The sequence below is a fragment of the Dreissena polymorpha genome, chromosome 4, assembly GCF_020536995.1.
Source record: "Dreissena polymorpha isolate Duluth1 chromosome 4, UMN_Dpol_1.0, whole genome shotgun sequence".
Taxonomy (NCBI): domain Eukaryota; kingdom Metazoa; phylum Mollusca; class Bivalvia; order Myida; family Dreissenidae; genus Dreissena; species Dreissena polymorpha.
The window spans coordinates 67,976,923-67,994,783 of record NC_068358.1 but is presented as its reverse complement, the minus strand read 5'-3'; the positions used below and the strand labels follow the sequence as shown (position 1 = coordinate 67,994,783).

At 37.3% G+C, this 17,861-nt stretch overlaps 1 protein-coding gene across 3 annotated transcripts; it reads left to right on the top strand.

The window, feature by feature from the left end:
- The first annotated feature begins 10 nt into the window (after positions 1-10).
- Positions 11-15,344, top strand: LOC127877516 (ankyrin repeat domain-containing protein 50-like). 3 transcript variants are annotated; one of them, XM_052423450.1, is made up of 7 exons: positions 11-163; positions 385-525; positions 1,430-1,542; positions 3,654-3,774; positions 4,244-4,365; positions 13,111-13,191; positions 13,984-15,344. In XM_052423450.1, exons 2-7 carry the CDS (start codon positions 390-392, stop codon positions 14,203-14,205), a joined length of 795 nt encoding a protein of 264 aa, XP_052279410.1. In that variant the 5' UTR covers positions 11-163; positions 385-389; the 3' UTR covers positions 14,206-15,344. The 3 variants fall into 3 exon arrangements, with proteins under 3 accessions (XP_052279410.1, XP_052279412.1, XP_052279411.1); XM_052423452.1 differs by having other exon boundaries at positions 21-160; XM_052423451.1 differs by having other exon boundaries at positions 54-217.
- The last annotated feature ends 2,517 nt before the right edge of the window (positions 15,345-17,861 follow it).

The following is a 17,861-nucleotide window of genomic DNA, read 5'->3' as shown; positions in this document are numbered from 1 at the left end:
AACCCTAATCGCTCGCTATTTTTACGATACAATTTTTTGTTGTACAGGGAAGCCAAACATTTTGTATAAATTGTGATTCGACGACCTTTTTGCATACTACGTCCATAATGATGATTCTGTTTGATAGAAGATAGCGCCATACTACTAAAATAATTTTCAAGTAGTAAGAAGTTTTTGGAAACAACTTCTAAACTAAACTTAAAACTACAATAAAACAGTAGGAAAAGCTTTTTACATTCTGTCATTGACTTATTCATCTGGCACTTGCAGTAACCAAATACATTGTGCACAGTAACACAAGTTAATTGATAGCAAGTTGATGTTCTTAAAATTTCCATATCAAAATTTGTTTTAAGTCAATGCATATATAATATTCATTTTCAGTTGCAATGAATGCTGAACAGCAGTTGCATCATGCAGTGAAGGAAAGCAATGTGAGCCATATACATACACTCATTCACAGTGGTGCCAACATCAATGGTCTGTTCTATGGCTGGACACCCTTGCAGTATGCAATCAGTTTAGGTATTAAGATTATTTTATTCAGAGATCTGACTATATACACCAAGTATTTGACAAAGCGTATTGTATTTAATGCTGAAGTGTTTCTACTAATATCACAACTCAAGTCCTTTGTAAATAACTAACAATCTGATTTATTCTTGTTTAAATACAGTGGAAATGGATCGATGTTGTTCTTTCATCTTGTGGTTGTCTTATATTTATCATAGTCCGCACAGTTATCGAGAACACTTATGGTTAAGTCTAGTTCACGTCTCGTCTCGCATGGTATTGTCTAACGATGTTTCACAACAATGCCCTATGCATCCTTTTACGAGCTGGATAGCATGTAGTGATTTTTCTGTTTATTTACTAAATTACTCAGCTGCACATGCACCATGACTGTGGTGCAATGCATTAAGATAAAGAATAGTTTAACGGGCTATTTTAAGGTTAATTTCATGGTAATCATTTCACGTAGCATCGATACAGTTTACCTAAACTCATGTGTGTTGCTTATTATTATTACAAATCAACCAAAATTAAAATATCAATAAATTCTATGACACACAATTTTATAATTAGAGAACTGTCGTAAAGTAGTTTCCTTATGAAGTTGCGCAAAATATCAGCTCATATGTCTAGGAACTACATGGATGCAAATTGCTATAATACTGCACTCAACACTTCAATTAGCCACTAGTTAATTTATTTCTATAAAAACTGTTTACAGTGCATACACAGAAAAATGGTTGTTGGTGTGCGCCATCTATTGAACTGTTTGACCAGTTAAAACAAGGGAAGAGTAAGACGTTACTATTAAAACATTTTACTTCAAAATCGCAATTCTTTTTATTGTCACTATATTATAATTTGGTTACTGATATTGCAATTTAAAAACAGCAGTGAACATGTTTGTATGTTGCAGCACATGGAGATATTGCATTATTGCTCATTGAGATGGGAGCTGACATACACAAACTTCATCATAAAACAGACGGGTGTGCATTGGAAGGTGCAATAAAAAAGAAACTGTCAAAGGTTAGCTTGGTGTACTGTGTACAACGTTTGTGTAAGCACTGTGATGTATTGCAAAGATAATCTAAGTAATTAGCCTCGGAAATCAGTTACTGATTCACAATCATCACAATATCATGACATGATCAGTGCCTCAGCTGGACTTCATGGAAGGGCGCAGCATTCTGCGGCCCCAATGTCCCACCCTGCACCTTCTGACTCCCCCATGCCTTTTTTCATCTGATCACATTACAGCAAAATGTTTTTTGTTTAAAAAAATTTAATAACTTTTAAAAGTGAAATAGTTTTATTAATTAGAGAAACAATGTTTTAATGAAAAACAAGGGACAAAATTGTCACAAAACCAGGTTTTCATTGTGAAAAAAAAATCTGATAAAGGGAGAAAACTCAAACTGAACTTTTGAAATGAACAAACAAAATTAACCCCCTTTGTAAGTTTGTTTTTTAAAAAAATCTATTTTTAGTCGTGGCGACCTTGACATTGGAGATATTGACGTGATTCTTTCGTGCGACACACCGTCCCATGATGGTGAACAAATGTGCCAAATGATTTTAAAATCTCACAATGAATGACATAGTTATGGCCAGGACAAGCTCATTTATGGCCATTTTTGACCTTTGAACTCAAAGTGTGACCTTGACCTTGGAGATATCGACGTAATTATTTCGCGCGACACACCGTCCAATGATGGTGAACAAATGTGCCAAATGATTTTAAAATCTGACAATGAACGACATAGTTATGGCTCGGACAAGCTCATTTATGGCCATTTTTGACCTTTGAACTCAAAGTGTGACCTTGACCTTGGAGATATCGACGTAATTATTTCGGGCGACACACCGTCCAATGATGGTGAACAAATGTGCCAAATGATTTTAAAATCTGACAATGAACGACATAGTTATGGCCCGGACAAGCTTGTTCCGCCAGCCCGCCAGCCAGCCAGCCCGCCAGCCAGCCAGCCCGCCCGCATTCGCCAATCTAATAACCAGTTTTTTCCTTCGGAAAACCTGGTTAAAAATGTCAGATTAAATATACATGTACAATGTATACATATAACACATTTTATGTTGAAAATATGCCACAGGGATAAGATGATTATGAAGTGAAATAAATTAACCCTGCCCTGCACCCTGCCCTTTTTAACTCTTGGCTTGAGCACTGCATGATGTGCTTGTATAGTTTTAAGTGAACATGCTTTGTTGTTTTTTTATGCCCCCTTTCGAAGAAAAGGGGGCATATAGTGATCGGACTGTCCGTCTTTCCGTCACACTTTGCGATAGGTTTCGAAAAATGCTCATAACTTATATATTCCTTGAGATATAACCTTCATATTTTGTATGCATGTGTACATGGACAAGGCCTTTCCATACGCACAAAATTTTTTACCCCTGTGACCTTGACCTTGAACTAAGGGTCTGCGTTTAGGTTTCAAAATCTGTGTTTAGGTTTCAAAAAATGCCTATAACTTCTATGTCCCTTGAGATATAACCTTCATATTTGGTATGCATGTGTATATAGACAAGGCCTTTCCATAGGCACACAAATTTTGACCCCTGTGACCTTGACCTTGAATTTAGGGTCCTCGTTTAGGTTTCGAAATCTGCATTTAGGTTTCGAAAAATGCTCATAACTTCTATGTCCCTTGAGATATAAACTTCATATTTGGTATGCATGTGTATATGGACAAGGCCTTTACATAGGCACACAAATTTTGACCCCTGTGACCTTGACCTTGAACTGAGGGTCCGGGTTTAGGTTTCGAAATCTGCGTTTAGGTTTCGAAAAAAGCTCATTACTTCTATCAAGCATTTATAGGGGCATAAGTCATCCTATGGTGACAGCTCTTGTTTTATTGTGAGAACATCAATTGCAGTTGACCTTTGTTTCCTACAGGTATGATAAGCATTTTAAACGTTCATAAAGATAACTTGTGTCAGTTATGAAATTCTTTTAATAAAGAATAAATGTAAACTAAATTCAAACCCAACCATATCCTGGTTTGATGAACAGATAGTGAAAATGGTTTATGTAAAATTCTGATTGTATTTTGGAACAAACCCCAACGAATGTGTGTCTGGTGGTTGTCTTAGATACAGTGATGTTTGTTTAGGTTGTGAAGGCCTTATTGGATGGTGGAACAAACCCCAACAAATGTCTGTCTGACGGGAATCCTGCAATATTCACAGCCTTAGAAATGGAAGACAAGGATATCCTGAAAATACTATTAGAAAGTAAGTAAGTTAGTAATAAGATCAGATGTATGTCACATAAAAAAATGCAATATGCTATATGATGGTATTTTTCCTGTCTACATCTCAATATTTTCCTTCTGCTATCTTTTGTGTCCATTTAGATGAAATGTTGGCAGTTTTTGTATCTAGTTTGTCATTGAATTTAGCTCTATGAATTTAATAAGTAAGACTTTAATAAGTAGCACACAGTTTGCATTAAACATTTAAGTTTATTTATCCAAATACTTCAATCATTTTGATCCTATAAACATTGAATGTATCTTTTCTGTATTTTAAGAACACCTTTTTCGATCATATTTTTGTTTATACCCTGTTACTCATGATTCATGTTGATGGAAAAATAGGTTAAATTTATACAAGTTAAGTATTGAATAACGATTTAGGCTTAGCATACAAACTGTGAGCATGTTTCTAAACCATGCATGTTAGCATTGTATTTTCTGATCAGGTAAGGCAGATGTGAACCTTGTGAATAAGAATGGAGAATCAGCATTGTACCTAGCAAGTCGAGATGGGCTGAGTGATATCTGCCAGATACTTATTGGGGGTGAGGCTAATGTGGATTTCCAGGTAAACTCAGTCAAAGTACACGTAGATAACTAATACACTTTTAATGCACCTCCTAACAAATAGAGGGGATCTGTCTGTCTGCCCATCGGTCTGTCTGTGTAAATTTTTCCAAATATTATGCACATATTCAGAGTATTTGCAAGAAAATAATTGGGCTCAATTTCTAGGGGTCTTGCGAGTTGTGCCTTTGAGCATTGTTTTATTAGGAAATCAATATTAGCCTATAAGAGTGCACACTTTGAATGAGTGACATCACTCTTAGGCAGTCAATACCTGCAGTAAAATCATGCAGATGAGTCATGATGTAATTGCAATAAGTGTGTGGATATTTGGCAGTTTGAATCCTCGGCTAAAGGCGGAGGGATATAGAATTGACGTTGTCGGTCCGTCAGACCCCATGTCCTTCTGTCTCAAATTTTACAGGGCTATTTCTAAAAAAACTATATAAGCTAACATGAAACTTCATAGGTGTATTATAAGATATCAATTAGGAGGATTGCCTTGTATAAGAACCATAACCCTATACTTTCTTAAATTTGAGTAATTGCCGTTTGTTGTTTTTGTGTGATGTAAATTTTCAATGCTATATTTCGTATAAGAGACAAGATTTCAAAATGAAACTTCATGGGTCTTTAGATATCAATGAGGAGGATTGCAATTCATAAAAACAATTACCATACACTTAATTAGGCTTAACAAAAATAATTGTTTGTTTCCGGTGGCCCGACCCTACCTAATTTTTTGCCGCTGGTCCTAATATTTTTTGAGCCCAAAATTCGAAAATAATCGGACCGCGTATTTTTCGGCGACGCTCAATAAACTTGTCTACGTTATCCGCATATTATTTGTATTGTTATTGGAGCGCACGTGGTAGCTGGCCAATCAGCATTGAGTTTGCTCACACATAATATTGGGTCATTCATGCGCAGACACTGTATACTTGGAATACACAGTCAGTTGATCTTGTCGTCTGCCAACAATATAGCGGCCGATGGCAAACGTCGTATTTAAAGATTGACAAATCAAAAGAAGCGTACCAATAAATAAATTTTTTCTAAGCTGATTACTTAACACCTTTCTCCTGACTATCGATCTGAATTAAAGGATGATAATTAAATAATTAGTTCTATTTCGACGATGTTACACCTTTCTGCCGATTATCGTTTGAAATTAAAAGGTGATAATTAAGTTGTTTTTTACCCACAAAAAATGCTATTGTAAAGCAATTTTGTCAACCAAATTGTATATTTGCTAGGTTTTGCAATGTCTGCAGTCAAACGATATGCACATTTTATTTAATGTGGAAAACGCGTACAACTTTTCGGACTGTTGTTTTAGGATACATTATTTTTCGTCGATTATAATTTATTTTCGAAGTTCTTTATAGAAGAAATAGAACGACGAATGAACATGCGGTGATACGGACGGTGTGGTTTATAATATTTTAAATTGTATTCACCTGAAAATACAATTGGAAATACTATAAAAAAGAACAATTAGTAAGGGCTCTGGATGGGGTGGGGGATCTGCCCTTTCTTCCTGTTTGGTTCATGCGGCTGCGGTTCCAAGACCCCCGCCTAATTTTCAGGATTTCAAATTTGGAACAATCGACACCCCTATTAAATGTACATCTATAAAATAACTTATGTTTGTACTTTGACAAGTACCATACTTATTATTTCTATATTGAAAAATGTATGTTACATTATGATATGTGATATGCCCTTGTTGTCATTAAAAGAAATTTAAACAAGTTGATAGTAAATGTATATATAATTATTTCAAAACCAGTTTTCGCTCATCGAAAAACAAAAACCTGGTTGGCTTAGACATTTTGGGACAGCGCTAGCCCTGGTAGATAGACCCCACGACACCAGTACATAATATAATCTGAAAATGTGGTCCTTTGGAAGCATAAACTGCATCCAAGAAATATAATAGCACACCCAGTTTGATTGGGTCTGTTCATGGTGATAATGCTACATGCAACACCACTCGCGTTCCCCTAGCATGGTTTTTGGGCTATTTAATATATTATAAATTATAAATAATATAGTAATATAGTATATACTCCATGATCCCAAAGGAACAGAAAGTATAACAGCACTGAATCCCTATAGACACTGAGGGTCAAGCTTACTGCGACTTTAGTTATGTCTTTTATTGGTCATAAAATGGACTGTTAAAGCCGTTGCCAGAAGTCAACATTAAACTCGGAAATAAGGAAAGCAACAAATGCAAAATTAATGAACAGCAAGTTTTTATTTCATAAAAGCATTTAAATAAAGCCATATAGCATTGCATACATCATCAAATTTATTGTACATACAGTTGTACACACAAAATGAGAAGAAGATGCGCCATGTACGACATTTTCTAAAAAAAAAATCATTTTTAAAAATAAAATTATTTGCCTACCTACCTACCCTATTTTTTTAGGCCATGTCAGTGGAAACAAACATATTTTTTTGTTAGGCCTTACTTTTTAAGGATTACACTTTATTTAGAGGGATTTCCATCCATCCATAAACAAAATATATTTTGGGCGGGGAATATCAATTCAACAACTTTGCTTGTTTGGCTTTGTTATACCTACATGTACCACACTAATCGGTCCTTGCAGTGTACAGTACAATGATGAAACCATGGCCTATTACTTAGAAGACTGGCTACAGGGTGTTATCTTCATGGAAATTGTGCATTTCATGCATAATATTATCAAACCATTTATTCGACGTTAAGCGTTTTAACAAGTTACTGCTGAATTAATTACTCACAACTATGAATGTTTTCTTTAATTCTCATATGAAAATCATTTAAATGGTAATCCGAAACACTCTTTGGAATTTTAATGTCAACATGACGTTGAGAAATTCTAACTTCAAAAAAACATTATTTGGTGTTGATCAATTGTCTTGAGAAAAATGCGTGAAGATTATGCTGAACATGTACAACATTGAAATGCGTGGATGTATTAATTGTTGTCTAAAAACTGTGTAGCTCTAAGCCCTGGATATCAGGATACGCTTGCAATGCAAATCAGTACTTGTTTATTTTTTATTATTTTAAATGATCCACAAATATGATGTGAAAACGTCTTTTTGTTGTTGTTGTTGTTTTTTCAGTAAAGTCTGTGCTATGTACTGTTTTATTTTAAGGGACCTTTTCATGTTTTGGTAAATTGACAAAATTACAAAAAAATGTTTCGGATTCGCAAATTTTTGTTGAAGTTATGATACTTGTGAGAAAACAGTAATACTGAACATTTACCATGCTCTAAAATATCCATTATGGGCATCATTTGACGATTTAAAAACCTGAAAATTATAAAGAATTGCAACGCGAAACGACTTAATAATTTGGAGAGTTCTGTTGTAGTGATATTTTGTGACACTACGGGGACTGCTTTTATAAAGTATAACATATACAGGTATAATTTTAGGTCTGCGTCCTGTAGGCATAGAAATCGCAGGGGATGCAAACATTTGCTATATATGCGTCCCGTGGTCGCACAATCCTAAAAGTGTATAAATTATGATACTGAAAAATATTTTGCGAACGGAGAAAAAAGAATTTAAGAACAAACAACTTGAAAAATCGACCAAAAATGGCCCCCATTTTACTATTATACAATCAACAATACGGGTCATTGGAAATCTTAATTTTGTATTCAACAATAGGAAGCTTCATTATGATATGGAGCATTGGTTGCATACCACTATATTTTTCTAACAATTGTGTAATTTTCTAGCAACAAATTAACAGTCCTTGTGCATTTCATGTTTAACATGCGAAAATAAGAAATCATGTAATTCTTCTGCATGGAAAGCCTGGAATTATGAATAAACACTTGTAGTGCTTTGTTTCAAAGTCGAAACTTTTTGTGTTAGTTACGCTGCATCTTAATGGCTACAGTCTTTGAGATATGTCAGTATTGACGTAAAACTGCTCTTTTATAATAATGGTCAAGTGGGGTTATTGTTTGTCGCACTACACACGCGTGAATGTGATGTTCAATGGCCTGTTTAAGTCTTGAAAATAATCTAGTCATGAAACTGTTGAGTTGCCTTTTAATGTTTCCAGTTTAATTGCGACTAGATAGCCATGTGATGTCATTAAAATGTTGAAATACCCTGATCCACTATGTTTTTCTTCTGCTCATAGATGGGACCCATACTTTTTCTCTGGGACCCATAGATTTAAAACCTATGAGTCCCTGGGACTCGTACTTTTGATTTCTAAAATTATCACTGCATACATCTCTCATTGTTTGAGCACAGATGGCAGAGTGGTCAAAGCGTTAGACTTTTACTCCAGTGGTCAGTGGTTCCAGACCAGTTGAGGGTTACTTTTTTCTTTCTTTAATTGTATTCTTGTTTTTTTTTACTTGAGCTTTTGTTATCCAATGTTTAAATGGCCAAGAAAAAGAACAAGTAGTTAAGCGCATTGCCCTTTGACAGCTCTTGTTCAAGTTAAAATTACTGTAATATAATTAGTGTGTTCCTATAGACATCATAAGCAAAAAGTTACTTCTTAGAAACCACAAGGTCCAAACATTTTTAATTTAGTATATAACAAAAACTTGCAGCCCTCTACTTCTTTCATGAAATCATGATCATTGAGTCATAATTGTCAACACTTAGGGGTCATATACTTCGTAAAGAAATTAAAAGCACAATCTTTTCCTGTGACACCACAATGGTTTATTATTTGGTACTTGGTTTAATATTTAGCATGCTACTATATAACTCCGCCAATGACGGTCCCAAGCCCGCGCTGAAAAAGGAGGAGGGTTGGGCGTGGGGCTAGCAACCCCGCCCTGTGGAAAAAATGCTTGCTACAGAAATGACAACAAGGGAACAAGCAACAAACGGCGCCGGGAGTGAGGCAGACCAGGCAACTGGACTAATGAAGGATGGGGATCAAAGCCGCTAGGACGTCCCCACCCCGATAGCGGAACTCTTGACGCCAAAGCAATGGATCAGAGTTGGATGTTGGAACGTGCGAACACTCTACCAGACTGGAAAGCTAGCGCAAATGGTGAGTGAGCTGAACCGATACAACCTGACCCTTATGGGAGTAACAGAAGCAAGATGGACTGGCTCTGGCAAGCAGAAGGTGAGTTCCGGAGAAGTCATCATCTGGTCAGGAAGAACTGACAACGACCACCGGGAAGGAGTTGCCGTCATCATCAGCAAGAGCAAGGCCAACACCGTGCTACAGTGGAAACCTGTGAACGAGTGCCTGCTGTACGCCAGGATGAACTCCAATTACACCAAGCTGTCTGTTGTTGTGGGCTACGCACCAATAGACGATGCGGAAGAAGAGGACAAGGATGCATTCTATGACACCCTTCGAAGTGTTTTAGAGGACATTTCCCAACACGACGTGCTGATGTTGCCCGGCGACTTCAATGCTAAGGTTGGCTGCGACAACAGAGACAGAGAGAGAACCATGGGACGACATGGAATAGGTGTGATCATTGACAACGAGGAGAGATTAGTCAACTTCTGTCAACAGAACGACTTGGTCATAGGAGGCACCCTGTTCGCGCACAAGGAGATCCACAAACTTACATGGACATCACCAGACAGCAGGACCCAGAACCAGATCGACCACATCATCATCAACGGTTGGTGGAGGCACTCTCTGCAGGACTTGCGTGTGATGCGACATGCAGACATTGGCAGCGACCATAGTCTTCTGGTGGCCAAGGTGACTTTGAAGCTCAGGAAAGCCAAGACGGGAGACATCAAGAATCAACGCTATGATGTCGTCAAGTTGAAAGACCCAAAAGTGAAAGAAGAGTTTAGGTTAACCCTCAGGAATAGATTTAGTATTTTGAAAGATGAGGCAGCACTGACCATCGAAGGCTTCAACAGAGTAATAAAAGAGACAGAAGAGGAAGTTCTGGGCTTCAGAAAGAGCAAAAAGACAGAATGGATCTCAGAAGAAACGTGGTCTCATATAGAAGAAAGAAGATAGATCAAAAAGAAACTGTTGGACACCAAATCCCTAAGACTTAAGGAAAGAATTTCAAAGGAATATAGTGAGAAAGACAAGGTGGTGAAGACATCAGCCATAAGAGACAAGAGGAGGTACATAGAGGTGCTGGCGGAAGAGGCGGAGACAGCAGCCGAGCACAATGACATGAAGACAGTGTACCAGAACACCAGGAAGCTGAAGGGCGACTACGGCCAGCAACATGACCTTCCTGTGAAAGCTGAAGACGGAACTCATGTCACTGTGGAAGAAGAGAAGCTGAAGAGATGGAAGCAATACTTTAAGTCCATCCTAAACCGCCCAGACCCACTAACCTTAGCCGACATTCCTGAAGCTTAAGAGGACCTTGACATCAACCCCTGCAACATCACTGTAACGGAAGTCAATGAAGCCATCCCTAAGCTGAAGAATAGGAAGGCGCCTGGCGACGATGGAGTGTGCCCTGAGATGCTGAAAGCAGAAGACACAGTGACGCCGCAGCTTCTTTGCCAGATTCTTCAAAACATTTGGGACAGTGAAGAAGCGCCAAGCGAATGGAAGACCGGCACCATTGTCAAACTGCCCAAGAAAGGAGACCTGGGGAACAGTAACAACTGGCGAGGCATCACTTTACTATCTCTCACCAGTAAGATCTTCAGCCGCATCATCCTCCAACGCATCACAACAGCAGTGGACAGTATTCTTCGCCAGGAACAGGCTGGCTTCAGGAAAGGCAAGTCCTGCATTGACCACATCTTCGTCCTTAAGCAGATCCTTAAGCAGTCCCATGAATGGAATGGATACCTCTACGTGGTTTTTGTGGACTTTGAGAAGGCCTTCGACAGCCTACACAGAGACTCCCTCTGGAAGATTCTGCGACATTATGGCATCCCTCAGAAATTTGTCAACGTCATCAGGTCCCTGTACGAAAACTTTGAGTGCAAAGTCATCCACAACAACCAGCCCACTGAACCATTCAAGGTGGAAACTGGGGTGAAGCAAGGACGTATCCTCTTGCTGCTCCTCTTTTCTAAGTCAATTGACTGGATCATGCAACGCACCACAGAGGGAAGGAGGCAAGGAATACAGTGGACGTTGACCTCGCTGCTAGATGACCTGGACTACACCGACAATATGGGGCTACTTGCTAACAGGAACCAGGACATCCAGCAGAAGACACAACAGTTGGCACTGTCAGCAAGCACCATAGGTCTCAGGGTCAACATTGGGAAGACTCAGGTCATGAGAAAGAACACCAGAGTGGGCGACCCAATCACTATCAATGACCAGCCTCTGCAAGATGTGGACGAGTTCATTTACCTGGGCAGCAAGGTCACCACAGATGGAGACTGTGCAAGGGAGATCAACACGATAATCAGCAAAGCCAACCAAGCCTTTGCAATGCTAAAACCCATCTGGAGGACCACAAGTCTTAGCATGCACACTAAGCTCTGCATCTTCAAGAGCATCGTGCTGAGCGTCCTTCTATATGGGTCTGAGTGCTGGAAGACCACTGCTACCATCGAGCGAAAACTGGAAGTCTTACAGAACAAGTGCCTTCGACAGATCATGAAAGTCTTCTGGCCAAACATGATCACGCACATGGAACTGCGTAAAAGAGCTGGCGCAAACAGCATTGTGGAGACCATCGCTTTGAGAAGATGGAGATGGCTAGGCCACGTCTGCAGAATGGCACCCAACTCGCTACCCAGGGTGGCACTGAGATGGACTCCACAGGGGAAAAGAAATCGTGGACGACCGAAAGAGACGTGGGACCGAACCGTGGAGCGAGAGCTCAAGAACAGAGGCCTCACTCTGCAGACAGCACCCGCAACAGTAGCTGACCGACCAAAGTGGCGCTCCATTGCCGTCGCCTCAAGCACCAGACGGCGCAGAGAGGATTGAATGAATGAATGATGCTCCTGTATATTGTGGTTTACTACAAAGTTAGTTCAAATAACATCACTGAGGTAAAATCCGTCCACGCCACAATATCAAATGTTTTATTTTTACAGCTGATTATATTATATATTATGATATATATTGCGATAAGGTTTGGACGCCAGTATATGTGCCTGGAATTCTTGCAATATGGAATAGTAACTTATAATAATAAATCACAGGTATAAAGTTTTATACAAAAAACAGTTCTGTTTCTGGTAATTTTAACCATAAAAATACACACACACAATTCTTATATAACATCTTAAACAATGTAAAAAAAAGTAAATAAACTGATCGTTTGAACCCAGGTCTAAAACAAGAGCCTGACAAGGTTTGCTTTTTTCTGTATATCACCCTTTAACTTGAATATGCTTTAATGATGTTTGGTATATAATACATTCAGTACCTATGAGTCTGTTTTCACCTGTAAGCTCAAGTTGTATTTGTTCAAATATTTGTTGCCACTGAAAGGCTTCTGCTCAATTCATCTTGACTAACAAAGTGTTGTGTATAAATCATTTAACATCAACTTTCTAGTCTCAAAATAATTAAGGTAAATAAATAGGAAAAAGTTTGATAGTATCAGTAGCGGTATTGTAGAAAATATCCTACCATTTCAACATTTCAACATTTTAGTATGATCATCGGTATCATACGATATCAATCTGAACAATATCCAACTCGAACATACCTGAGTTATTTGCCCTTGAATTATGCAGCTAACAAAACAATGTGGGGGTATAATTCACATTTGTGACAAAGTTCTAGTCTTTTATATGCATCTAAAATGGTTCCTTAAAGGCTGACACATGTTTTCAGAGTCCAGAGACGGGCAATCAGACCCCTCTGATCGTGGCCACTGCTAATGAACACAGCAAAGTGGTAAAAATTTTGCTCAAGGTAGGCTGGCTATGACTTGTGTTTTACTTATAGAAAATAAGCTATAGTCTGTGTTTTCGTCCTAGTATACTTGTAAAAACCTGTAATGTTAAACAAGAATACTAGAAACAGACTGTTATGTTTTCCAAGTATGCCAGTAATAAACTGTGATGTTTTCCAAGTAAACTAGTCACAGACTATGATGTTTTCCAAGTAAACTAGTCACAGACTATGATGTTTTCCAAGTAAACTAGCTAAAAACTGTGACATTTCCCTAGGAAACTAGTAAAAGACTGTGATGTTTTCCATATAAACTAGTAACAGACTGTGATGTTTTTCAAGTATACTCGTACCAGAGTTTGATGTTTTGCAAGTGAACTACCAGTAGTAACAAACAGTGATTGATGTTTATTTGGTATATATATTAGGATTATTAGCTTTATATTTCGACTTTATAAGCTACAAAGTACATGTCTTAGTGGGATCACAAATTACAGCTCCTGCTAATACAATTTGTAGTTAGTAAGCTCTTGATATAAAGCAAATATTGATAAAAATAAACTCTAATCACTTTTTTGCTGATGTGGTTGGATAGTCAGCAGCATTCAAACAATTAATAAAAGTAATAAAGGTTATAACACAGTGAAAAGTACCTGTCTTGGCATGAATGCCATTTGTATTACACCCACTGTTGGTCTATACCGGCTAGTTCTCTGGATAAAATAATTAAGAGAATAGTTGTAATATTTTTTTCAGAACAAACACTAGTGTGATCCCTTTTATATTATTCTAACTGTGTAAGGCCTGTTACAGAATGGGTGCAATACGAACCTGCAGGACGCAGACAGCTGGACAGCGCTGTGGCATGCATACAGTAACAGTGACGAGGACTTGATGAACCTGCTGCTCAAGTCTGGGGCTGACAAGGGGGTACCTGACGCAGATGGACGGACGCTACTCGAGGATGCGGTGGAGAACGAAGATGATAGTGTTGTAGAACTCTTGCAACGGTTTACACATCATGGGACTAACTGATGGGAAATTGCATTTGCATGTTGGCTGTTGAGTCAAAATCTCTTCCCCAATGTGGAAATGATGCATTTATGACTTTCATTAGAATCTGCAGCTGTATGAAGGCTTATCATAAAATCACCACATGTTAACAAAATGTTTTCATAACATTATATGTATGCTTTTGATGTAGGAACAGTCATGATGTATTAAGCTATATGTATGCTTTTGATGTAGGTATTTCAGTTGATATGTATTCATGTTTTTTAATGCTCATTTAAAAAAGGGGGGGGGGTGCATATTATGGGAACACTAGTGGCAGCCTACAGGAACACATTGTCTGCTCAATGACTCAAACACATTAAATCACAGCATCATTCAACATTTTGATAATGTGCGTGTGTATATAATATCTTGACTGTGTGTGCTTGAAGCACTTCTGTATTACAGCCCTTGAAATATTAGAAAATGACCAAATTAACATTGTAGCTCTCTTACTCAAACAGATTTAATCCAATCATAATTAAACTTGGTGATGCTGTTTGTGGATAAAACATCTCGGCAATAACCAGCCAGGCCATATGGATCACTTCTGAATTATGGCCCTTGAATTGTAAAAAAAGGGAACTAAAACTTAAAGCATTATTCAAGTAAAACAGATTAAATCTGATTATCATGACACTCTGTGATGATGGTTGTCAGCGTAATATCTTAGCCAAGTTCAATAACTAAAATGGCTTGAAGCACATTTGAATTGCGCAAAAAAACATGTCCGCTCATTAACTCTAATAATTGAAATTGTATCATTATTGTTCTTGGTCACAATGTTTGTAGGCTACTATGTTGATCATACCTCAATTACTCCTATGATATCAAGCCAGCTTGCCTGAAGCTTTTCGCATTTCATTTTTCATTATCTGAAAACTGCTACATTAAAGTTTACCTTTTAACTAAACTCGTTTTAATCTTACAATTATCAAACTTGATCATGTAATCCATATCTTTTGACGGGTATATTTTGTAACAAGTTGGCACTCTTGTTTACTCTGTAAGTACTTTGCATTTTTTTCATTTTATTAACACATTAATATACAAAATGTATGCATAGTTTCAAAGCTAATGTTAATAATATTAGTGTAGAGCAATAAATAACTGCCAAATAATGAGTTGTTTTTGTTTATCAGTGGCTACTGACTGAAATCTTACAGTCGGTAACAAAAAAAAGCTTGATATTTGACACATTTGACCACGTTCCTTTTTCTAATTATGTGGGGTTTTGTGCTTTTAAATATAAAGTTCTGCATATCCAGGATTCCTTGTGAGGACATCCAGGGTATATGAGATGTGCAGAAGATGATACAATAAAAAGGCTACACAAATTGACACCTTCAAGTTTAACCTAATAGATATTGAGCTTGTGGGACATACTGATCCTTTCAGCACATTGTTTAAATGACCCTTAAGCTTTTGTTCACTGAACATTTAATGCATGTTTAAATTGTAATTAGGAAAAGTGCATTTATTTAGTACTATATACCTATTGGCACCAAAGTCCAGCCTTTTGTCAATAATTCTTGTATCATTTAACCATGTGGATCATGCACGTGTTCAGCTTTTGACCTTAAGGGTTATATTGACCTTTGACTAAGGTTAGAAGACCTTTCCCACATGTTTAACATATTGCATGATATATGATCCACTTACATCCTCGACAAGCTGTTTTGTGGCATATTTTATACATGACACATTGTCTTCTTGTGATAAACATGTGTGGTAAGTTATTTCTTAAGCGAATTGAATTACAAAGTTACAGAATGCAAAAGCCATTTTATGACCTTTGACCTCTTAGTGTGACCCTTGAGGTAGGTAGACTGATAATGTGACACGCTGTCTCCTCGGTGTTGTAATTTGCAATAAGATATTTTTAAATTGAGGATGTAAGACAAAATTACATTCCTGACCAACTGTTTTATTGCCAAATTTGGCATTCAACCTCTAAGTGAGACTTTGACCTTTGAGGATGGGAGACAGGTATTCTCTGCATGGCTGTTATTTGCATGATAAATGAAAAAGTTCTTGTCGGTGATTGTATTATAATTGTGGTTCACTTGTGAAATAAGACGAGAAGCGCAATCCAATCATGACCTTTTACTAATGTTTTAAATGTACAACTTATAATAATAAAAACAATACCGGTAACTAGAATGATGATGTCTTCAGAACGTTAAATTTCGCGCCGTCGGTAACATTGCGCCAAAAAAATAATATTTTCAAACATTGACGTTTGAAGATGGAAGAAAGGTATTACAATACACATTGCCTTATGATGGTGAATGCAGCAGCGTTTCATTATGGCTAGTTATTGTAAAATAACAACGAATTACACAGTTGAGATTTGAGAAGAGCAAGTGAAACCTTAAACACACTCACTTGACCAGCGGCTTCTAGGTCAATCTCTCCTCAAGCCGACTTGAAACGATGCTATTTTGTTTGTAAACAAGAGCTGTCAGAGGACAGCGGGCTCGACTATTCGAGTGCTTGACAGTATAACGTAACCCATCATGGGGAAATTGTTCATATTCAATAAGGTCAAGGTAATATAGTCATAGTCTAAGTGGAAGAGGACCATAATTGAAACATATTGATCCCTTATGGTTTAAAGAAGTTGTACGGTACTCTATAGACAATTCTGAGTTCAGGTATATTTTCCACAATATATTGAACATTTGTAAAGACACAAAACAAACTAATAGATTTTATTTCAAGTTTGATAGCAATAGCTTGAGTGGGATGGTTGGACAGGGGGGTAAAATGTGGGTGTGCGGTCATTTATTAGCTGATCTTTAAAAAATAAGAAAAACAAAATTCTGGGGTGGGGCGTGGGGGAAGGTTTGGGTTGAGTCCATTGTGGTATGTCAGGTAAGTGTTGTTATGTCATAGTATGAATCAAATATGATCATAAATAAAGAAGTTATGGCAATTTAAGCAAAATTTATTAATTTGACCTTGAGAGTCAAGGTCATTCAAAGGTCAAGGTCATATTCAACTTGCCAAGTACAGTATCTTCATGATAGTATTTGAAGTATGAAAGCAATAGCTTTGACACTATAGGAATAAAGTGAACCTAAACACAAAACTTAACCAAATTTTCTATTTTCTAAGTGAAATAGGGCCAAAAGTATTTGAGGTGGTACGCAAACTTTAACATAGATTTATCAATAATATGCATATTCTAAGTGAAAAAAGGGCCATAATTCTTACAAATGCTTGATACAGTTATCTGCTCTTGTTTATAGGTCAGGATCATGTTTGTAAAGAAGTATGCAAAATATAAAAGCAATATGTCAAGGGATATATATATGCTTGAACCAAAATGTACTTACTCAATTCACTCGGTGACTCCATAAGTATTACAAGCTATTGTTACTAAATCATAAGTATTCCACCAAGTCAATGATAATCTTGGTCAGTAAAATGTACATTACAAACTAATCTAAAGTTAAATTATCTGATGCATTTTTGGAATGGGTGTTTAACATTTAAGCCAACTTTCATGAATGGAGTGGACACAAAAAGGTTATGGACTTACAAAGAGATTTTCTAAGGCTGCTTCACGGCTGGTAATTAATAAGTAAGTTTATTGAATGATCTAAACATATCACTGCTTGACCTTGTATTAT

Bases quoted from the DNA above. Each gene is read 5' to 3' on its own strand.
- LOC127877516 (XM_052423450.1), top strand. From the start codon at position 390: ATGAATGCTGAACAGCAGTTGCATCATGCAGTGAAGGAAAGCAATGTG. The intron at 4,366-13,110 runs GTAAACTCAGTC...ACATGTTTTCAG, and splicing joins AGGCTAATGTGGATTTCCAG to AGTCCAGAGACGGGCAATCA. The intron at 13,192-13,983 runs GTAGGCTGGCTA...GGCCTGTTACAG, and splicing joins TGGTAAAAATTTTGCTCAAG to AATGGGTGCAATACGAACCT.